Source organism: Canis lupus, chromosome 14, assembly GCF_011100685.1.
Source record: "Canis lupus familiaris isolate Mischka breed German Shepherd chromosome 14, alternate assembly UU_Cfam_GSD_1.0, whole genome shotgun sequence".
In the NCBI taxonomy this organism is placed as follows: Eukaryota; Metazoa; Chordata; class Mammalia; order Carnivora; family Canidae; genus Canis; species Canis lupus.
The window spans coordinates 22114632-22139340 of record NC_049235.1 but is presented as its reverse complement, the minus strand read 5'-3'; the positions used below and the strand labels follow the sequence as shown (position 1 = coordinate 22139340).

General features: G+C 36.9%; 1 protein-coding gene across 1 annotated transcript in view; it reads right to left on the bottom strand.

Moving 5' to 3' along the window:
* SDHAF3 (succinate dehydrogenase complex assembly factor 3) overlaps nucleotides 1-23486 on the bottom strand; it is a 68557-nt gene extending 45071 nt beyond the window's left edge. The window contains exon 1 of the mRNA XM_038556882.1: nucleotides 23229-23486. Within this exon, the coding sequence (XP_038412810.1) occupies nucleotides 23229-23402 (174 nt within the window). The 5' untranslated portion in view covers nucleotides 23403-23486. The remainder of the gene's footprint in view (nucleotides 1-23228) is intronic.
* Nucleotides 23487-24709: the final 1223 nt, after the last annotated feature.

Genomic DNA, 24709 nt, shown 5'->3' with positions numbered 1-24709 from the left:
GGGAAAAAGTAAAATGAATAGAATAATTTTATTTCATTTAAAGACTGAAGCAGAGGATCCCTGGGTGGCTCAGTGGTTTAGCGCCTGCCTTTGGCCCAGGGCACAGTCCTGGAGTCCCAGGATCGAGTCCCGTGTCGGGCTCCTGGCATGGAGCCTGCTTCTCCCTCCTCCTGCGTCTCTGCCTCTCTCTCTCTCTATGTCTATCATAAATAAATAAATAAATATTTAAAAAATAAAGACTGAAGCAGCTCAGCATAGTCAAGATATCAATTCTCTCCCAAGTTTAACACAATTCCTACCCAAATCCCAGAAATGATTTCGTAGACACAGACAACCTTATCCTCAAATGTATATGGAAAAAAAAAAAGGTCTTAAAACAATTTTGGAAAAGAAGAATAAAGTGTGAAGAATCACTCTACTTGATGTTAGGACTTACTGTATAGTTACAGCAAACAAGACAGTTTGGTGGAGGGACCAGCCACACAGATCGATGGAACAAATTGAAGAACTGAGAAACACATTCACATGCCTAATTGATTATTCTCAACAAGGTGCAAAAGCAATTCAATGGGAGAGAAATAGTCTTTTTAACAAATGGTGCTGAAGCAATTAGACATCCATAGGCTAAAAAAAATGAACCTTGAGCTAAACCTTATGCTGTATGCATACGTTAAATCAAAGTGGAACACTGATTTAAATGTTAAAAATATAAAACTTCCAGGAAAGAAGAAAAAAAACATAAGAGCAAATCTTTATGGGAGTTCTTTGACTTGACACCAAAAATATGATCCATAAAAGGAAAAAATGATAAATTGGACTTCAAAATTTAAAACCTTTGTTCTGAAAAAAAACTGTGAAGAGAATGAATACCAAATTACAGTCGAGAAGAAATTTGTGTAAGCCACATATCTGACAAAAGCCTAAAATCTAGAATACCTATTAAAGAATTCTCAAAACTCAATAGAAAAAAATCTAATTAGAAAATGGGCAAAAGGCATGAACAGACGTTTCAAAGACAACATACAGATGGCAAATAAGCATATGCAAAGATGTTCACCATCATCAGTCATTAAGAAAATGCAAATTAAAACACAATGAGATATCAATACAGAGCTATCAAAATGACTAGATAAAAAAAGTAGTGACAGTAAGTGCTGGCAAGGATGTAGAGAAACTGGTCAATTATATATTACAGGTAGGTGCGTAAAATGATATAGTTGGTCACTCTGGAATATAGTTTGGCAGTTCCTCTGAAATAGACTTGCACATTGGGACACCTGGGTGGCTCAGCAGTTGAGCATCTGCCTTTGGCCCAGGGAGTGATCGTGGAGTCCTAGGATCAAGTCCCATGTCGGGCTCCTTGCATGGAGTCTGCTTCTCTCTCTACCTATGTCTCTGCCTCTCTGTCTGTGACTCTCATAAATAAATAAAATCTTCAAATAGACTTGCACTGCATAAAATATTTTCATAGGAAACACAACTTTCTTGTTTTAACAACTGCATTGTGTATGATACTGCTGTCATGCTGTACTAAGGGAGGCAAGTGCAAGCGTTACTTAGAGCACTACACACAGCACACAATCAATCTAGTTAGTCTCCACAGACTGACACAGCTCAAGTGAGGTTCTTCTAGGCATCAGTGTCGGCATATTAGAATACGCAAGACAGCATGACCTACAGTGATACCTATTAATTGGTAATTAAGTCAAAATACCTGTTTTTAAAATTATACATAATTAAATTTGTTGCAGCTTAAAAATACAATATGGACAACTTTAAATTTAAAGGAAAGATATATTGATGCAAAACTGAGTAGATTCAAAAGCTAGAACTAGGACCAAAACATAAAAAAATAAAAAATAAAAAAAAATAAAAAAACCTGGAAGAAGCTATTACAAACTTCATGATGAATGGCAACTGTAATTTACCAGAGCAGAGTAAAATGAGGAAGCTGTTAGGTTTTGTGTCGATCATTAAATTTATAGATCCAAATTCACCCAAAGACTGCTCTGTGAAATGGGCCTAAGCCCTTTAAATATTTTTCTTTTGCCAGCTGGCACAGTGTTCAGCTTTGTCAGTAGAGAGCACAGGAAAGACACCGTAGGACTAAAGGGCTTTGCCTCCTCAGGCTTCCTCCAGGAGCGTTCCTCCAGAACACTTAGCTCATGTAATACCCAGTGGCCAAACAATCAGTAGCCAACAGCTCCCCTGTGTAGTGAGACATCTCTGTGTACACAGCTTGGGTGCTCATTTCTGGCAAGATCGAAATGGCAGATGGCTAGCAGGTGCCAGCAAAGCACCACAGCAACTTCTCTGTCATCCAATGAGTTATAGCTATGCCCCCAGCAGCAAGGTCTGGATTTAAGACCTTAAGGTTAGTGGAACACTTTCAATTGCTATTTCTTAGGAGTGCTATTGTTGGCAGCCCTAAAATTTCACCTTATGTGGCCATTAATTCTTTTAGGTTTAGATTTCTTAAGATCCAAATGTCTTGCCAGGTCTTATCTGTTCACATAATACTTTCTAGCAAAACAGATCTAAAGCAAATATTCTTTTTATTTGGAAGATGGAGAAATCAAAGAACTAAACTATGAAACATGACAAAGGTGATAGGGCAAATCAGTGGCCAGGGTCAAAAACTAAAAAATCTTGACTAAATTCAATATTTTATTCCTAAAACTATAGTATACCATTTGTCTACCAAATAAACATTAAAGGGATAAAAATATAACCACCACACATTCTGACTGATAGAGGATCATCCTGGTTTATTACCAGTTTTCACATTTCATCCAGTTTAAAATTGGTAAAAAGTGAAAAAATCCAGGACCAAATTATTAACAATTGCATTAAGATAGCTGGACTGGTACTGGCATACCTTCATTTTGTACTTCCAACTTTGGCCAGTCTAGTCTAGTAGAGTAAAAGATGAAAAAAAGACAAGCTCTCAAATTAATAAGTGGTCATCCTAGAGGATGACTATAAATAACCCATGTGTCTTACGTAACCCTTTCCTGATTGGCGTAACCAATATGTTCTTCTTGAAGACAGCATGCAAGGCCTGAGTGATAAGCAAGTGCACTCAGACACAGAGCTTCTAAACTTGTAACTTTCTAGTCTAGAGTAGAACACAATTAACTCTCTTAAAGATGAAATATGTGACATTATTGTCAGCGCTACTGTAAATTCTGCAAAAAAAGAAAAGTTCAACATTATTTTTACATTATTTAAGTGATAATATGAATATATATTTTGGTGGAGTGCCAAAGAAACAGTTTTATTAAATTTAGAGACCCTCCTTAGAGAAGCAATGTACTTGGCATTAATTGTAGTGCATATACAATTTATAAGTATGCCCAAACTGTGATATTCTAATCAAAATAGAATCTGTTGTCAAAATTGACATTTTTAAAAATCCGTAGTTTACACAGTAAGACTAATCCAAAAATTTTGTGACAAGGCTAACATTAAATCAAACACTTCAGCATGGTTCTATGAACTTCCTCTCTGCGCTGCCTATCTATAGATTTAAAAACTACTGGAGCTTTAAAAAAAACTAATTTGTAAATCAACCCAAGTGTTCTATAACAATACTGAACTTCTTTTGCAAACGAGTCTTTAAATTTTGGTTGCATTTTTTTTTTCAAATCCGTTGGAATTCTTAACATAGGAGACAAGCAAAAAGCTTATGCTTTTAAAACTTTCAACAAATGGCTTTTTAAAAAAACAAAACTTGTAAGCAGGAAGACTGAAATTTACTGTTACTAAAATGAGAAACAAATTAAATGTTAAGAGCACAAAACGTATACAAGATTTAATTCTGAAATTCTATCGTTACATATCTATCTCAATTTCTAGCAGCAATCTTTTAAAGGAGCTATTTACAATTGGATGTATTTATATTCATACTAAAATGGATAAAAATTGAAAAGTCCTAGGATTTTAGAGCATCTCAATTTGGTAAAACATTCAAATTATCATAAAGACAACTTATCTGAGAAGTTCTGTCTCATGTATTTGTCAAAGAAAACTACCCTAAATGGAAACTAAAAACTAGGGATTCCTGGGTGGTGCAGCGGTTTAGCGCCTGCCTTTGGGCCAGGGTGCGATCCTGGAGACCCGGATCGAATCCCACGTCGGGCTCCCGGTGCACGGAGCCTGCTTCTCCCTCTGCCTGTGTCTCTGCCTCTCTCTCTCTCTCTCTCTGTGACTATCATAAATAAATAAAAATTAAAAAAAAAAAAAAGGAAACTAAAAACTAGTACCTGTTAAAATATTTGGGCTTAAATACTGATACATTTAAAAGCCAAGGGATCCCTGGGTGGCGCAGCGGTTTGGCGCCTGCCTTTGGCCCAGGGCGCGATCCTGGAGACCCGGGATCGAATCCCACGTCAGGCTCCAGGTGCATGGAGCTTGCTTCTCCCTCTGCCTGTGTCTCTGCCTCTCTCTCTCTCTCTCTCTCACTATCATAAATAAATAAAAATTAAAAAAAAATAAAAATAAAATAAAAGCTAAAAGATGTTGATTTGAAAATATCCTCCATTGAGCAGAATTTACCTTCAGTTCCTTTGATATCTCATCACCCACAGAAAGGTGGTTTTCTCAATTAAGTCAACAAGTGAAATATGTTAACGTTATCATAAAATATAACTCTAAAAGGCTTGAAGCAAGCAATTTTAAGGGAAAACTTTAAATAAAACCATATTGCTAAAACTATATTCTTCAGGAAAAAAGTGATACAGTATCACAGATACAGCTATAAAGAAAGGACTAATATTAATATGTCCTGACATAAACATCCTATTTATGTTCTTTCTGTATTGTTCATATAATCACTGTGGAGGGGGTTTGTGCTAAAGTAAACAGACTTATGTAATTTTTATATTCTGAAAACTTATTTTTGGAAAGTTTTCAATAAGAGCTATTTTATAGGTCTATCAATATAAGCCAAATTTTTAAGTCAATAAATATACATTTTACGTATGTTGTTAATTTTTAGTGCTTTATTCCCAAGTGTCCCAGTTTTGACAAATTATACAGATAATATATAAGATAAAACACTTGCAACTTGAAAAAGGCCAGAATGTTACTAGCTACAGGTAAAAAAAAAAAAAATGTCATGTTATTCCCCTTTTTTTAAACTAGATAATCTAGTGTTCAAAACAAAGAAAATAATTGGCCTATTTAAGTCTCCACAAAATTTCCACACCTTATTTTGATCTTTCTCAGGCCATCATTTGAATAACTCATAATTTTACAGTTAACCTGCTGTACTTACACAAAACATGGTATTTAAAATTTTATTAAAAGTATACTGCTTTAGTAAGAATCACAAACATTAACTCAAACACAACAATGTATCTGGGTAGCTATCTACCTTGCAAGATAGTGAACTCCGGAAAACAAGAGTATATCTGGTGAAATTTTTTTACCACTATGAATTATCATCTGTCTACAGTGGTATATGAAATGTAGTAAACAATTAATATATATTTACAGAATGAATGAATTCCTTAAATTAAGACAAGGGTGATTTCAGAGAAGATATGACAATGACAGAGAAAACAGTAAAGAGCAGGAAGCATGAAACAGCCATTCAAAACTCTAAGCAAATTAACATAAAAGAATGTATATTGCATCAACTCCTTAATTTCTAAAATAAAGTCAAATACAAGTCCACATATCAGGTTTCATACATTTATAAACAGTAAACAACCATACTAAATTTCCCCTAAGCTAATAATAAAAAAAAAGACATTTACCAAAACAATTATTTTAAACATTATTCAAGGGAAACCCATGAAACCTTCAAAAATAGATTAAAACTGTATACAATAGAAAAAAATGCCACTTTAAAATTAGTGAAAACACTTAAAATGGCAACAAATCTGTAGCCGACATACAAACATGAAAGTTACTAGCTGTAATATGAATAGATAAATACTATTTCAGATAAAATTGAAACCAACTTTTCTGAATTTTTCAGTCAATAATCTTTCCAGCTATAAGGATCTTCTGCCATCATGTGGAAATTTTTGAAATTACACTTATACAAAAAAATGGCAGTACCTTGAGAAACCTCTTATATTGTTTCCCAATATTAGAATCCAGTTATAAGCTAGATATATATTCTTAGAAGAATTTGATGACAATAATTGTGCACAGGAACGCTTAGCTCCTCTCTTCTGAAAGAAGATGGTGTTTGTTCATTGCAGCTTAAGGAAACTGCATGACTTTCAACTTCTCAGTTTCCAAGACTCAGCAGTTATGGCTTTCCTAGGTCTCTCCCAGTTTATGATCTTAAATTCCTTAAATATGCATTCCTTATCTCTTCTCCATTTAGGCACTTAAAAGAGTATCTTCAATGGAAAAGGAAACAGAAATATAAAGTTATTTTAACTTATCCTAATTAGGAACCACAGATGTCAAATATAAATTTTATAAAGACCAAAAGTTTATCAACAGCTATAGAAAAAAAAAAAAAAACAGCTATAGCAAAAAATAAAAATAAAAAACTGAACCAGCTATTCATACATTCATATGCCTAATGACTTATGAATATATCTAGATAAAAACATAGAGTACTTGGAATAAGCCTAGTACCTTATGAAATATAACACTGAATTCTGGGCAGCCCTGGTGGTGCAGCGGTTTAGCGCCGCCTGCAGCCCAGGGCGTGATCCTGGAAACCGGGGATAGAGTCCCACGTCGGGCTCCCTGCATGGAGCCTGCTTCTCCCTCTGCCTGTGTCTCTGCCTCTGTGTGTGTGTGTGTGTGTGTGTGTGTGTGTGTCTGTGTGTGTCTCATGAATAAATTAATAAAATTAAAAAAAAACCCACTGAATTCTTATATACTTATGAAATAAATTTAAAACTTCTCATATCACAGTAAAAGCCTTTGTTTAAACTATTAATCTTTATAAAGACTACAGTTCACACATTCAAATGATTGTTAACTTTTTTTCTTTTAAAGATTTTATTTATTTATTCATGAGAGATACAGAGAGAGAGAGAGAGAAGCAGAGATACAGCCAGAGGGAGAAGCAGGCTCCATGCAGGGAGCCTGATGTGAGACTCGATCCCGGGACTCCAGGATCACACCCTGGGCCTAAGGCAGGCGCTAAACCTCTGAGCCACCCAGGGATCCCTTGGTTAACTTTTTAAACTAACCATGGGCATTAACATGTTTGGTCTTCATCTGAAATATAATCACACGTTTTTTTTTTTTCTTTCTTTGGGGGGAAAATAAGATTTACCAAGCATTTATTATAAGCAAAATACTGTCCAGGAGCTTTAAAGTACACAAAGATAGGTAAAACATAATTTTCGTCCTCAAGGAACATACCATCTACTAGTGCCAAAATGATGTACACAAATAACTATATAATGCTGAAAGCATGAAGTACCAAAAAAAAAAAAAAAAAAGACCCAAAAAATACTGTTTTAGGAAATTAGAAGATAGACGTTGGCTTTTTATTAGAAGAATTAATTAAGAAAGAGTTGATAGGCAAGTACTGGAGCTGCTATGAATGAAAATTTAGGCTTTGGCCATACAGAAAAAGGAAACTAGTTAGGCCACATGAATAGTAAAAGCCAAAACAACTTATGGCCACATTCAGAGAACACCACTCAGTCAAACAGAACCAGAACATAGGATACATGGCAGAGAATATTGAGATAGAAAGTAGGAAAAATATATTCGAGTCAGATTTTGTATGGTTTTAAGCTGTAGGTTAAAGAGTGGTCAGTGGGAAAATAGTGATGATTTTCGATAGAGGCAATAATGTCAAAGTTTTTTTTTTATAAACTGGCAATTAAAAGAGAATAAAGGCAAGATTATTTATGAAATTACTACAAACACCTAGCGATAATGAGAATGGGGACAGTAAGTCAGGGCTCTGATATGGTAAAAGGATACAGAAGATAAGAGAAAAGGAAGAGGGGAATCCCTGGGTGGCTCAGTGGTTTAGTCGGCCTAGGGCATGATCCTAGGGTCCCGGGATCAGCTCCCACATCAGGCTCCCTGCATGGAGCCTGCTTTTCTCTCTGCCTCTCTCTCTCTCTCAATCTCTGTCTTTTATGAATAAATAAATAAAATCTTTAAAAAAGAGAGAGAGAGAGAGAGAAGAATTAGAAATAATGAAATCACAAAATTTGTTTTCAGCACCCGCAAAACTCTTCCCTGGAAATCTTGCCTCCTTCTTTTTTTTTCTTTTTTGAAGATTTTATTTATTTATTCATGAGAGACATAGAGAGAGAGAGAGAGAGAGAGGCAGAGACACAGGCAGAGGGAGAAGCAGGCTCCATGCAGGAAGTCCAACATGGGACTCAATCCCAGGTATCCAGGATCAGGCCCTGGGCCAAAGGCGGTGCTAAACCGCTGAACCACCCGGGCTGCCCGCCTCCTTCCTTTAATCTCCTTCTTACTCTTCACTAGAGGTAAAATAGCTAGCATTTATTGAGTAATATGGTACCAAGCAACTGTTATGAATATATTACCTTATGGCCTCCTTAACCTTAGAGGTAACTACTGCAGGTATTCCCATTTTACTGATGAAGAAACAGGCTTGGCATGGTTAATCAAATTATCCAAGGTCACAGGGTAAGGGACTGGATGTTAGCCAATGTCAATAATCATTAAAGTGTTACTAATGGAATCTCTCATAGAGATAACTATATTTTTGAAAGAATCTCAAAGATAAAAAGATCTTCAAAACCTGGCAGAATGGATCAATATGAAGGAAGTCAAGTGACAAGGCAGATACACGAGTAGAAAACTGCCTAATCATAAATTCAATTGGTTAAAGAGAAGTTTTCCTCCCACTGGACTCCTACTACCCATTGTTTACTGCCAAAAGACCAACATTCTCAACCACTATTCTTTAAGGTACACCGAGTCTCATATTATCTTATACAGACTTGTAGTGGACTTAATAAACTTAAGGATACTGACCATGTATTAGCCTCTGAATTGACTGAAAAATAACAGGCACTGAATGAATGAATGAACACTGAATGAAATCAACTTAGGTGGTGGGCTGCTTCTGTCTCTCCTCCCTGGCATAATGTGACCAACATCATCACAAAATTCATCCCACATTTGGAACAATTTCTCCATGTCCCACCTTGAATATGATGAAACCTCTCTTCTGATTCTTTGCTTTCTTTCCAGTTTCTGACCTTAATAATGTCCTCTAGATTATCCGTCAACACTCTCAATTTGTAAAGACCAAGGAAAAACAAATGGCTAGCCCCATTTACATTAGAAGAGGTGTTTCTGGGATCCCTGGGTGGCTCAGCGGTTTAGTGCCTGCCTTTGGCCCAGGGTGTGATCCTGGAGTCCCGGGTCCCGCATGGGCTCCCTGCACGGAGCCTCCTTCTCCCTCTGCCTGTGTCTCTGCCTCTCTCTGTCTCTCATGAGTAAATAAATAAAATCTTTAAAAAAAAAAAAAAGAAGAAGGAGGAGGAGGAGGAGGAGGAGGAGAAGGAGGAGGAGGGGGAGGAGGAGGAAGAAGGGGGAGGAGGAGGAGGGGGAGGAAGAAGAAGAAGAAGGGGTTTCTCCTAAATCCTATGACCTTTCCAAAGGTTCCCTAACCCACTGACTCCCTCTCCTCATTTATCAAGGAAAGGCTTTACTTTCCAAGGGATCCAACAGTACCCATGTGCAATCATGACAGGATTCTCCTTTGCTGGACTATCCAGTAGGCAGTGAAGAGGATTTGAAAGACGGGGCCAAGTCTCCAATGCTCTCAGCTTTGATTTGTATATACTTTCCCAGAGAAACAATATACTAGTAGTTAGGCTCCTAGGTAGCTCTGCAGAAAAGTCTATTCAACCTCAGTGCAGTTCTAACTGTAATAGCACAACAGCAATTACATTTTATGTTTTCATTTTAAATATACCATATTTATGCCATATTACAGGCTAAATAGTTGTTTATGGTTAATTCCGGTTAAAAGCATCTCAGTATCCATAAAAGGAGGATGAATTATCATTAGTCTTCCAAGTATTGAGTAGAGCAATAAACTGCTGGGAATCAAACTACACTAAGTAGAAAGTTAATAAACATATTATAATTAAAAGCAACATACACTTCTATAATTACAAAGATAAAACAAAAAGAAAAACAAATCATTAGGATTTGGGATCCAGTTTGCTTTTAGGGAAGAAAAAAAACTACTAAATAACTTTTCAAACTTCGGATAACTTCAAACTAACCCTGCTACTATTTAAGAAAATATAGCTTAAAATTATACTATAGTTCAATCTTAATATATGAACACTTGCTACCTCCTTAATTTAGGGTGTGGAGCACATTTTGATAGCATTCAGTTGAAAAGAATAGAACTAAAATGATCTGGTATGTCTCTCTCATCAAAAGTGCCAAATCTAAATTTGTTCTTCACATCAAACAGAAATTAAATTTTATTCTTTTTAGACACACGACATCGACATTTGTAGACATACCCTATTTAAAACAAATCTGATGTATGCAAATGCAGGTTTACACAAAGAAACAAATTACGGGCTGATTATTCACTTCACAAAGGATTCACAAAAGAAATCCCTTTAATAGTAAGTTTGCCAGTATACTTAAAATATAGTTAAATTTCAAAAGAAATCAATTTATAAACAACTTTTCAAAAATATAGTACAAAATACAAAAGTAGTTATAAAGTATCAAGCTTCAGAAACTTCTATTATTACAATGTTTTTCCCAAAAGCTTGACAAATCTAGAAGGTGAAACTAACAGATTAAATACAATAGCTGAAAATGGCATAGAAATGTATTTTTTAAAAAAAAAAAGAAATGTATATTTTAAATAGTTCTTAAATATATACTTTTCTAACTATCCTAGTAATAAACTACCAAATTCTTCTTTAAAATTACATGCAGAGACTAGCAAACCATAGTCAATATGGCTAAAGGTGACCCAAGAAACCAAAGAGCAAAGAGTCTGTTTTGCCTTCTTTATATAAGCCAGAAGTACAGAAGAAGAAAAGATCAGATATCCCAATCGGCATTGCAGTTTTTATTTTGTTTCTCCTTTGCAGTGTTCCAAGTGCTCTGAGATGTAGAAGATAATCTCTGGGAAAAGGAAATCCAAATTTAATGATTCAAGTATAGAGATTTTTTGGACCAACTAAGGGAAGAGGGAAAGATCCTAATGCCCCCAAATGGTCATCACTGGCTAAATTCTTCCTGTTCTACTCAGAGTTCCACCCTAATATCAAATCCAAAAACCCCAGCATGTCCACTGAAGACCAAACAGATGTGGAGTAATCTGATAGCCAAAAAAGCAGCTTCACAATAAGACAGTGAAGCTAAAAAATAAATAGAAAAAGAATTTAGCTAGTGTGGGAAAATTTGATGGTACAAAGGAGATAGCTTGTTGTCTAAAAAAAGAAAAAAAAAGGACGAGGAAGAAGGTGAAGAAGGTGAGAGGAGGAGAGGAAAGTGTTTGGGGAAGAGAGGAGGATAGCAAAAACTGAATATCTATCTCCACATGAATTTCAGAGTACAGAAAACATGGTTATAAACGTCTTTGAGGTGTCTCTGCCCTCATTAGATTTAATCACAAAACTAGAATATAATCATACTGCAGTTTCTAAAAACATCCTAGAAATATTAAGTGATTTACCATGAATGAAGTAGTGAAGGGTTTCAGAGCACTCAGACACTATAAGAAAGTTATACATATTTCCAAGTATTTTTAAATTAGTTTTCTCACTCTGTGCACCTTGCTCTTGGTCTTGGAAAGGCATCTAAAGATGCTCATGACATTTTTTATAAGTGGTGCTAACTAGGGTTATAGGGTTATTGGCTAGAAATCCCAAGTTATTAATTGTATATATCCATTGCTTATAAAATGAATAAGTAACACACAAACTATCGAGGCCCATGCTGGGAAGTGTGAGGCAGTGAACAAGATGCCTTTTGGAAGAGTCATGGTTTAGAATGTGTGCCGTGAAGCTAGACCCCTTAACGCTACATGCTGATGCTGTTATACGTACATGTGCATTTGCCATGCCATCTACTGACACTTTAGTTTGGAAGGGGGAAAGTTTTTTTTATAAGAAATGTATGTATTCTTTTATTCAATGGAATAGTTTTTAAACAAACTGTAGACCTCTTCACCTTAAACAAAGAGTCACTGCACCAAAGTCCAGAAACCTTTGCTACTTACATAAAATTAGCAACATTCTGCAATTTTTCATTTGTTTATAATGATGGTATTTTTTTTTAAAGAAAAATACACCATGTGGGTATAGGCATTTAAAATCTATTCATAGGGGATCCCTGGGTGGCTCAGTGGTTTAGCGCCTGCCTTTGGCCCAGAGCACGATCCTGGGTCCCACATCAGGCTCCCAGCATGAAGCCTGCTTCTTCCTCCTCCTGTGTCTCTGCTCTGCCTCTCTCTCCCTCTCTCTATCATGAATAAATAAATAAAATCTTAAAAAAAAAAAAGAAGAAGAAGAAGAAGAAGAAGAAGAAAGAAAGAAAGAAAGAAAAAGAGATGCCTAGTGGCTCAGCGGTTGAGTGCCTGCCTTTAGCCCAGGGCGTGATCCTAAAGTCCGGCATCCCTGCATGAAGCCTGCTTCTCTCTCTGCCTATGTCTCTGCCTCTCTCTGTGTCTCTCATAAAGAAATAAAATCTTCAAAAAATAAAATAAAAAATAAAATCTATTCAAATAAAACATAAATATTTGAGTGAGAGCATAGAAGTCAAAATGCAGTTTATTTTGGAAATGCTTCCAAGTTCTAGTGACTTAGGAGAAGAGCAAAAACTTGTAAATAAGAGAAATATGATCCTCCCTTAGGAATCAAGCTAATTAAATCAACACACCATGGGAAGTATCTGAATTCTCTCAGGCCCAGATGATAATTTGGTAGCTTAATCTATTAACATGTTAATAGCAATAATGGTTTAACAGAAAATGTTTACAATGAAAGTAATAAACTGTTAAGAGTCGGCAAACTTACTAATACGTGTTCAGCACTGCCCAGGAGAAAAAGGGCAGTGAAACAGTAGAACCCATGATGTTTTCTACTGTAGATACAGTGAGGCCTGATGAAAAATCTCTCACTTTCCATTATTATTTAAGATTTTATTTATTTATTCATGAGAGACACAGAGAGAGAAGCAGAGACATAGGTAGAGGGAGAAGCAGCCTCCCTGTGGGGAGTCTGATGCCTGACTCAATCCCAGAACCCTGGAATCACAACCTAAGCCAACGGCAGATGTTCAACCACTGAGCCACCCAGGTGCCCCCCACTTCCCATTATTTTAATTCCATGTTTACTAAGCAACCTTCTAAACACTAATTCCATTTCCGAGAAAGCTTAACAGAGGTCCACAATCCCTTACCTACAGTTCTGAAGTCAAGAAAGTTTCAACAAACAAAAGCTTTTTCAGAACTTATTTGGCAAGAAATTCTGATCTAAATGGATATGAATCGTTTATTTACTCCACTTAATATTAAAAGTCAAATTTACTATGGAAATATTAATGTTATTTGATTACAGGGTACCACCCCAGATTCCACTGGGGTGTTTCTTAAAATTCAGTCATACTCCTTATTACCTTTCTAAAAATTTAAAAAAAAAAAAATTCTGAATTGAGACACATCTGAAAAAGAGTTCCCAGGATCTAGATATAAATATTCTGACTCCTGGAAGAGAAGAGCCCCCTTCACCAGTTCCCACTCTCCTCCTCATAGAAATGAATATTCTGGCCTATACTTCATTATTTATAAATTTAGTTAGTGTAGTCTGATGCCAACATCTGATCATCTCTGGGTATATCGGTATAGTGGTATATAAAGTTAAATTCCAGACCTACAAGATCAATTACTAGGAATTATAATCACAATGTTGGGTGGCACATACCTATCAGGAATCTTTTTCCTAAACCTACTGGCTTCCAAGCCACCAAGTCAACCTGTTTACCTGTCTTCCATTTTCTCTGACCTACCAGAAGACAAACCAATAGTTAACCAATCTCCCTCCCAGTCCCATCTGTCAGGCTGATACAACTCCTACAATACCTAAAAAATGCGAAAAATACTATAGATTTTTAAGTTATTAAGTAGCAATTTAATTTTGATCAAATTAACTTAGTGGAGAATCGATGAATATTTAAGTACATCTCTAGGAAATTAAGCAAGAGAAGATTCTTCATGTTGTTTAAAACAACTTATACAAATGGCCCTGATGATTCTTTTCTGATCTTGGATTATAGCACCAAAAATTCTAAAATAGGTCTTCTAGTGGTTAGGTAAAAGAATAACTAGATAAAGTTTAATTTTGAGTATACATATATCTTTTTTTCAGCAATGCTTCATAGTTTTCAGTTTATAGGTTTGTACATCCTTTGCATCATCCCTGAGTATTTAATATTTTTGATGGTAAGCAATATTTTTAAATTTTAATTTCCAAATTTGCATTGCTAGTATATAAAAATAGTTAATTTTTGTATGCTGATCATGTATCATGCAACTTTGATAAACTAATTCCAAATTTTTTTTGGATTCCATCAGATTTTCTGCATAGATAATCATATTGTCTGTGAATAAAGACAGTTTGATTTCTTTCTTTCCAATCTGGATATCTTCTATTTCTTACTTCAGTGGCCATTTACAATGCTGAATACTTGTTTAGATTTTCATTTCATTTACAGAACTTAGAAATAAATCATAAAATATATAGCTGACATTATTCATTAAATATGAAGAAGTTTAAGTTTAACCTACAAAATTTTAGAGGCCAAAATTAGGAAATATATTTATAAGGTGCTGGTATTTGACTCTTTTAATGTGTTCACCTCAGTGCTTTATAACATGAGACTGGTAACAAAAATAATTGAGTATATCCAACTGCATTTTTTTAAATAACATTTATTGGCTTTTCTTATAATTACTAAGGTAGCCCTGATCTTTGCAGAGAATCTGGAAAATAGGTGATTCAAGGAAGAAAATTACAATCACGCTTTATCATATCTAACCCAAAGATAAACACTATTTACATTTAATTATAACATGAACAGTTTTCCCAGTCATTAATTCTTCTGAAACACTATTTCTAGCTTCATACTAACACACTCATCATATGGCTATCTATCATTTCATTCTTGATTCCTGATTATTTCATTCTTGCCATCACTGGATATCTACACTGTTAGATTTGTCATTATTACCATATACATGCAGTACAATTAACATCCTTGTAAATAAATCGTAGAATGGTCTCTTACTAGATAGAGTCCCTTTTGCCCATTCTTTTATTAAAGCTGTGTTTTCCCTATCCAAGCTAATAAGCTTTTTATATTCATTCTATTAATTATATATCACATTAATTCAAAATATATTCCATTTGCCTTTTTAACTTTTTAAAAAATCAGGAGTTATTAATTTTATGTTAATTGTAACTGTATTACAGAAACAAATAAAATGTATTTTTTTTACCCATTCTATTACTATTAAAACATATTACCCTAAAACTAACAGAAAAGATTAAAGAGAAAAATCAGGATTAGCAACGGAAAGTTTAAAATAAGTTAAGCCATTTGATATAGTTTTAACTCATCTAATATAACCGTATCTTAGAAGTAAAAGAGAACTTATCGGTTCATCCCTATATTCAAGGATAAAACATTACTTTTTCTACTGAGACCACTGAGGCCTAAATAAATCTTTCAAAAATTACCCAGAAAACTTATGTGCCAGACTATAACAAAAGTTTAACAGTTACGTAACATCAACTTCCATTCTCATTTTATTGCTGATGAAAATTCTTGAGAAAAAAATGTCTGGCAATAGCATCTTGGGCTAATAAACTTAAAAAAAGGTCATTATTTAAATAATAACTAAACATTGGTTTATTATGCTAGAGGTACAGAGAATAAAAACATGAGTAAGAAGCTTCTCTTTCCCTTAGGAAAAATACAAAAAATGGAGAAGCAAATATACAAATAAATTGTAGCAAGCAAACAAGCAAAATTCAAAAGAAAAATATTGATAACCATTTTATACTGCAAAATTTTAATATGTTTTTGAAACAATTAATTTCATGAGGTAAGAACACAAGATTTTTGTCCTATGTAGCTAGCTGTGTGATACTAAACAAATCATTTTACTGCTATAAATCTGTTACTTTCTCTTTAACATGACAGAACTGGGGTTCCAGCTTAAGACGACAGGCTGGTAAAATCATAGGAGCATATTTTTTATATCCTCCGCTCTCAAAATGCCTTTAAACTGATAGTAAAGAATTTTTAAAAGGAGTAATCTATAATGATTAAAAGAACAAGGATGGAGCCATTGGCAGTCAAGAGATTTCAGTGAATTTCTCAAGACAGAAAGCAGGTAGAAGAGTGAACTCATAGAAAGTGCACATACAGGGAGCGACAGCTTAGAACAAAAAAAGAGAGAATATAGCTGAAGATAAAGCCCAAGTGCCAGAACCAACTGAACACAAACACCAGATAGATAAGGAAATCAGGAATGAGAAGCAAATCTAAGGGCGATAATGGAAACTCTATGCCTAAGAGTAATTTTCCAATCAACAAGCCTATCTTAGGCAAAGTTCTGTTTCTTACTGCTTTACTTATAAATAGGGACAGATAACCAAAATTCACAAGATATTTGAAACATAGAATATGGAACAGAAATATTACTCTTTACTATAAGCCCTCCCACACTAATTTTTTAAGCAGATATTGATTTTTTAAGTACATTAACTGAAAAAAGCATTTACTATAGCAATTTGAAGCTGCCTTTCAATTCTAATACTCTATGTAATATTTCAGACATTTGTTTTTATTAAGCAACTGTAAAATATATTTCAAAAAATAGTAAAACTATGCATATACAATCCTTTATCTTCTTAAATTCTTTTTTTATCTTCTTAAATTCTATGCAAAAACGTATTTCAAATTTTTAAGACTGTGTTATGTATAAATATACATGTGCAGAACTGGTTTTTATTTATTTATTTATTTATTTATTTTTTAGGGGGCACCTGGTTGGCTCAGTCAGTAGAACACATGACTCTCGATCCTAGGGTTGTGAGTTCAAGCCCCGCACTGAGTGTAGAGATCTATTTTAAAACTATAATCATTAGCATATTATTATACTATCACCATTATTTAAAGTCTGTAAGTTTAAATAAATTTTAAATAATTTAAATAAAAGAAATAGATCTCTATGTTTCAGTAACAACATCAATATACACAATATTGATCAAATTAGTATTTTAAAAATACCTTTTGTTATTTATAACACAAGCATTGTTATAACACATCTCATGATATCAAAAGTTAAATATTCCTAAATAAAAATACCTTAAAAGCATCACTAAAAAGCCAAATGCTTCAGAAATAGAAAAAAAAAAATGTTTTATGTTCCAATGATAGTTTCATCTCCTCTCCTTTATCCTTTTTTCAACCATTAGATAAGGACCACAATATTGCTAAAAAAATTTTAAAAGGTAAAGCTTAATGTAGAAAACATACACACCATCCAATAAACCATCACAAAAACACTACATTGAGTAACCTTTCTGCATAAACAGTACAAATGAGAGGTTAACAAATTACTCCCTCATACTTGGTGGATACATTGCTCAACATATCCGATCCATCTACTAAACAGAGAGGTAATTCATTCCTTTTCTAATGCAAGCTAAAATACAAACTACAAATCAGAATGTTCAAAAGCAACAAAATGAGGCCCCCAAATTAGGTAAGAAAGGCATACAATTATAAAAACTGCAAAATACCCATCCAAGCCTAATTATCCTAAGTTAAGGAAACTTTAAATATAGGTGACAGGCAAGTTAATCATACATTTTTTATCTGATGATCTACTTCAAAGTCGTAAATAAGACAAAGATATCCCATGTGAGTTATAAATGGATGGTTACATGAAATGTGAAGCACTTCCTCTTCTCAAATACAGCAAAACAAAATAAATCAAATGTTACATATTATGTCTAGACCATCATACAAAGAATTAAACACAAGAAGGACAAAAGAATGTTCCTTTTCAGAAGTAGCTAGAAACAACCAAATACAAAAAAAAAAAAAAAGAAAAAAAGAAAAGAAAGAAAGAAAGAACCAACCAAATACAGAAGAAAAGAACAGTTCCAGCATTGTACTTCTACCTTCACTCTCTTAATTCCTAAATGTTAGTGATCTATCTTCCTTCCCCCACATTTTACCCAACCTGGGCACTTTCAGCCACACCTTTGAACCAACTATAGTTAAGGAATTCCAATTCTTTATTTCCAGCCACAATCTCTCTTCTGACTATGAGACTATGGTTTCTACATTAAGCCTTACCTTTTATCTCCACTTGACTGTCCCACCAGAATGTACCATACTGCACTCATTCTCCACCTGCTCCTTCTATATACCTAGTCTGGTTACTGGTATGATGTTCTTAAACCTGAGAGTTATCCATTCTATTTCCTCCCCTTTTATCAATCCTCTATGGGTCCCCAAGTCAAGTCTCAGTCTACCTTATAAAGGATAACACATACATCCATACTTTGCATTCTCAACACCTGTCTTGGTTCAGGCACATATATATTAGGGATTCCTACATCCCTCCTAGGAGTTCTCCCTACCTTCAATCTGAAGCATTCTTCAATCATTCCTTTGTATTGCTGCTAAAGTGACCTTCCTAGAATATAACTCGAATCATTTCACCACTGCTTAAAATCTTCCAGTAATTCCAAATAAAAACCTAAAATCCTTAGCAGAATACCTCTGTAACTTTCTCTTCTTAATCTCTCATTTAAGATATTAAATTTTAAACACATCATTGCAGATCCTGGAAAAAAGTCATACTGTTTCTTAATTCAATTCCTCTGCATAGGTTAGTCCCTCTTTCTACAAAGTCTTGTTCTTAACATGGTAATTTTGACTTGCTCAAGGCCCAACTCAGACATTGTATGTGGCCCTCAATTTCTCCATTCCCTATCTGCTCCCATCACATTTAACAGACACACTTTCATACTGTATTATAATTATCTAACATATGCTACTAAATTTCGGACACCATGAAAGTAAAATACAATTATCATTCTTTTTTGTATCTCACAATGCCTAGCACTTCGCTGGCAACAATAGGTGATCAATAACTATTTACAGAATTTGTAAGCCGTTTCACTTTTTCCAGAAACAAGTTCTACTATAAACATCACCCAACAGAGAGAAACAGCTCCTTAAGAAAAAACAAAAGAAACCAGGAAAGCAGTAGACATAAACAAATGGGGCAGAAAAGGAAAAACTAAACACAAAGAGTCTCTTCAGAGTGGCTCTTGAGAACTGTTTTTTACCCTTCATCTCACATTCTATCACAAATGTCTTACTTGCTATTTAATCTTCAACACATTCTAATTTTCCAGAAAATAAGTGATAAGAAGTTCTCTCCACAATTGGGCAGGCAGAGAAAAAAAATGGAAAGTACTACCTAAATCAGCTATTCTTCAAAACTGAGCAGTTAGGACTTTAAAAACATCATAAGACCATTGATATATCCAGCCCCAATTCCACTTCTAACAGTTGCCTCCTAAAAGACTTAAGACTACAATATTTTACCAATGAGATATCAAACATTCTCCCTAACATACTGCCAACATCTCTTTCTGAACCTACGTTTTTTTTCTCTTCCGTAAGATATTATATAAATTCAGTATTTACTCTGTAAACAAGCATATGCATTTTTATCCCTAAAATGAAATACTTTCTTCTGACTTTCCCCTAAGTGGTCCTTGAACAGAAACTTCCCCAGCTGAATTCCCTTTATCATTTGCAACAGTTTTCCATGATTACAAATGAAAGGAACAGAGACCTTTCCTCCTAATGCTGGGGCCTCTATGATGTTTGATCTCTCCCTTCTCTTTTCCCCAGTGGTTCCCATACCTAAGTTTGCCCCTTAAAGTAAAACAAATTCAGAATCTATTCAAGTTCATACGTAATTTTAGAAGTGTGTGAGAATATCAAAACCCAAAGTCCACAAAGCACAGGAAGTCCACAAGTGTGTTACTCTCAATTAGCTTGACAAAAACATAAGCATCAAGCTAGTAATATTCATGTGTGCCAAGTATGTAATCATCATTAACCAAAACAACAGAAATCCATGCCATAACTAGTAGAAACAGGTATAACATAATCATTAATTAGATGTTTTGAAGAATACGTGGGGTAGGGGAGGCCCAGAGGACCGAAGGATATCACTTTCCAGTATCACCGCCCTAACCAAGTTGTTCTCCCCCTCCAAGTTATTAAAATCTTCTCTACCCTTCATCTTTGGAAAAGAGCAACTAGCTCTCTTGGCAGAACCCAACCCACACCTTGCAACTCCAAGGCTTAGACTGAGCTGCCTTGCAACTGTGAGAATTATGATTTTATCCAAATAGTTAGATTACTAGGTTTAAACTAAATTTTACCCAGCTGCTAACTCATTAATTACCAGGGCTCTAGCCCCATGGAATACACTTTTCTCCATTCTAAAAAATAAGTAGAAATGTTAGATCGATAATAGGGAAGAAGGGAAAAGGCTTACCTACAGAAACATTCCAATAAATAAATTCAAAAGTAATGAAGGAAATAGGAAATCACCATGAAAACACAATGAATAAGAGCAAAATCAATGATGTTCCAAAATAGTTGGCAAAATTTAAGGAGAAACAGAGTATCTGTATAGCTTCAGAATATCTCCCCAAAATATACACTAATTTCACAATGGCAAACAGTAACTTTACAGTGGAGAAACTTGGCAGACATCACCTTAACTAAGTGATCACAATTAACATCACCATCAGTAAGTCATGTTGACATCATGTGCCTTCTTATAGGACAGGTTTAGAAAAACTCACCACCTTTGTTGGTATCCCTCTCACTAATGCACATCAGTCTAATCAGGAGGAAAAAAAAATCAGATAAACTCAAACTGACAGACAATCTACAAAGTAATTTACCAATACTTTTCAAAAAAAAGTGTCAAACACATGAAAGATAAGAAAAGATTGAGAACTATCATAGACTAGAGAAAATTAGGAGACAGGATGACTAAATAAATGCAATATGAGATCCTGGATTGGATCCTGCAGCTGAGTAAGAACATTAGCAGATACACTGACAAAATGTCAATAAAGCCTCGGTTAACATCACTGTAGCAACGTTAATTTCTTTTTATGTCAATTTCTTATTTTTGATAACTGCACCATGGTTATGTACAATGTTATTAACATATGCAGAACTGCATGTAGGATGTATGGGAGGAGGGACTCAGTTCCTGTCTGAGTAACTCTTCTGTAAGTTTTAAATTAATTTAAAAAAAGAAAAAAAAAGCTGAATTCCAGATACCAAGCTGTGTAGGTCAATCAACAACCCGGTTGTTTGTTTTTTTTCGTTGCATCTCTCTCTCCAATTGATTCTGTTTCTACTCTTGTGCTAAAAAGCTTCCAAGTTCTTAGACTTTAGGAACTCTCAAAGTGCCCTATTTCTTCTCAAACAGAGCTAGACTTCCTTCCTGTCCTGCCACAAACCGACCTGGCTTAAAAGATGTCACTTAAATGCCCTAACTTCTTACAGATTCACTGCTATTAGCTATTCACAAAGTGCTATTAAATGGCAGCTAACTAATATTATTATTTCACAGATAAAACTAAGATAAATTAAGTGATGTGACATTTAATAAATTCCAGACTCTGAATATGAACCCAATTCTTTCAGCTCTAAGACCAAGTTACCATATTAAAAGAAAGCAATTTGCATGTAAAATTCAACTTCCCTAGCTCCATGCAAGCTGATTACCGCTAAGTCATGGTTTTAAAGTTCTAAATTGGGATCCCTGGGTGGCGCAGCGGTTTGGCGCCTGCCTTTGGCCCAGGGCGCGATCCTGGAGACCCGGGATCGAATCCCACGTTGGGCTCCCGGTGCATGGAGCCTGCTTCTCCCTCCTCCTGTGTCTCTGCCTCTCTCTCTCTCTCTCTCTCTCTCTCTGTGACTATCATAAATAAATAAAATTTAAAAAATAAAATAAAGTTCTAAATTTCACGATTGTCCTAAACAACACTCTTGCAAGCTACAATCAAGAATTCTGAGATTCAGTGAAAAAGGCCTGTGTTCACCCTAACCATAACCTATATAATTAAAAAGAAAAAAAGACATTGGTCTAAACCAACTTTTTAGGCTTTCCAAGCATCGCTTACCTCTGTTCTTTTACCGACACTGCTTCATGCTTTCAAACACCTGAGATGTCCCTCTAATTTCCAATTCCATTAATTTCTTGATATTTGCAAATCATAGCGAAGAGCAATTCTGCTAGGCCTCCAATCCCACGAAATACTCTAAATACCTTTTCCCCACCGTCACTCAAAAAAAAAAAAAAAAAAAAAAAGGGAGAGGGGGTCGTCAAAGGGCTAAAATCTAATGCCTGTGTCTGAGATTTAAATGTGCAAGGAGACAGGGCAATGTAACCGAGTACCGGAACTTGAGACCCGGGAAAAATCAACTTTCATCTGACTTAAGTCTGAGCATTTTTCCCTTCCACCGCTTGCCGTTGTATCTGATATCTCAGTCAACTGAGAACATTATTAAGACCAAGAAAGAGGGCAGCCCGGGGGGCTCAGCGGTTTAGCGCCGCCTTCCAACCAGAACCCTGGAGACTCGGGATCGAGTCCCACGTCGGGCTCCCTGCATGGAGCCTGCTTCTCCCTCTGCCCCCCTCTCTCTCAATCAATCAATCAATCAATAAAATGTTAAAAAAAAAAAAAAAGAGCACGGAAATGTAAAAAAGCGGCAGTTATGGAAACAACCCTCAAGTCTGAAAACTGGGTAATGAGAAAACCAGTAATTCGTGAATGAGCGTTCGCTACGAGGGGGCAAAAAGCTGGTGGACGGGACTTCCTCAACTTTGTGACCTCCCATCCCCATCCCCATCCCCATCCCCATCCCTCCCCTCCCGCCTCGCACGCGCAGGAGCTCCAGAGGATGGACCGTCCCGGAGCCGCCGAGGTCACCCCGATGTCACCAGCTGCAGCCCGGAACCGGCGGGGCAACACGCAGGCACGGGTCGTAACTCTGGGAAGGGCTCCCAGGTTCACACCAACAGGCTGCGGCTGTGCGATGCTGCGGGGCGCCCGGGGCAACCAGCGGGCACAGGGGTCTCCCACAGGGACACCGCGGGACACCTCTGAGGGTCTGGGGCATTCACTTGCCTCCCATTCCCGCAGGAAACGCTGGGCCTCGTCAGAACCCACGGTCTTATGTCTCCTAAATTCGTCCTTCACGTACAGGTCGCCAAGGGTTTTGAGGTCTGGGGGCAGAGCCCGGTGCAGCAGCAAGATGCGCCGATACAGGGCCCGGACCCGCGAGACGTGCCCGGCCGGCATAGCGGCGCGCGCGGACGGCCCAGCACCACGCAGGCGCACAGACGCGGGGCGCGCCCCCTGCCGCCCTCCGAAGCCGGGGGTCGGCCCACCGGAAGCCGGGCGGAGGAGGGCGCGCGACCTTCATCCGGTTTGGTCCGCTCTCAAATCAGGACCTTCCGGAAACCCCGCTGCTGTGACTGACGGGGAAATGGGCGGGTTCTGGTCCGGAGGGGGCGTGGCCCTGGCGGAGAGGCGCGCGCGGCCGCACCGTTAAGGCCCGCCTTGGCCCCGGCAGCGGCAAGCCCAGCTCGTGTCGCGCCTCAGCCACACCGCGTGGCCTCTCCCGTTCCTCCTACCCTTCTTTCCTGATGAAGGCTGCGAAAGCTTTCATCAAAATCGGGCTCCTCCAGGAAGCCTGCCGTGGTTGGCTCCACCCACTCCGAGCGTTTTTCAGCGTTGCTGTGTTCTCCGAGTGGGACTAGGGTCAATCCCTGCCTTCAGCAGCCTGCTACCCGCTACATACTTTGCGTCGTGCTGTGTCCCTAATTTGTACCCTGAAGGTGCAGCCTCTTTCACTTAACTCAGCCCTGAGCCAGCCAGCAGGTGTCATTAGCTCAAGTCAAGTTGGCTGCAGAAGAATCCTAGAGCAACATTTATTTTTTAAGATTTTATTTATTCATGAGAGACACAGAGAGAAAGAGAGGAGCAGAGACACAGGCAGAGCGAGAAGCAGGCTCCGTGCAGGGAGCCCGATGTGGGACTCGATCCCGGGTCTCCAGGATCACACCCTGGGCTGAAGGCAGGCGCTAAACCGCTGGGCCACCCGGGGATCCCACATTTATTTATTTTTTTAAGATTTATTTGAGAGAGAGAGGAGGGCAGGGGGAGGGGCAGAGGGAGAGGGAGAGGGATAAAGAATCTCAAGCAGACTCCCCTTGAGCACAGAGCACACCCCGGAGCTTGATTTCACGACCCTGAGGTCACGACGTAAGCTGAAATCCAGAGCCGGAGGCCTAGCCCACTGAGCCACCCAGCCTCCTCTAGAAACATCTTAAACGTGTCGTTTCCAGGGCCATGATTCTGGAGATACTGATTAAATAGTCTGAGCTGAAAACATAAAATCGGGACATTTAAAAAAAAAAATCTCCACCTTTTGCAAAGGTGAGAGCGAGAGTGTGACTGCTTTCTAAAGCTGGCAGCCACTTGGCCTCTGCTTTCCCACCACACCTTTGGTCCTTCAGCAAATGCTGATGGCTCCACCAGCAAAATGTATGCAGAACTGGACCATTTCTTACCGTGCCCTCAAACGCAACCATCCCTCTCTCTCC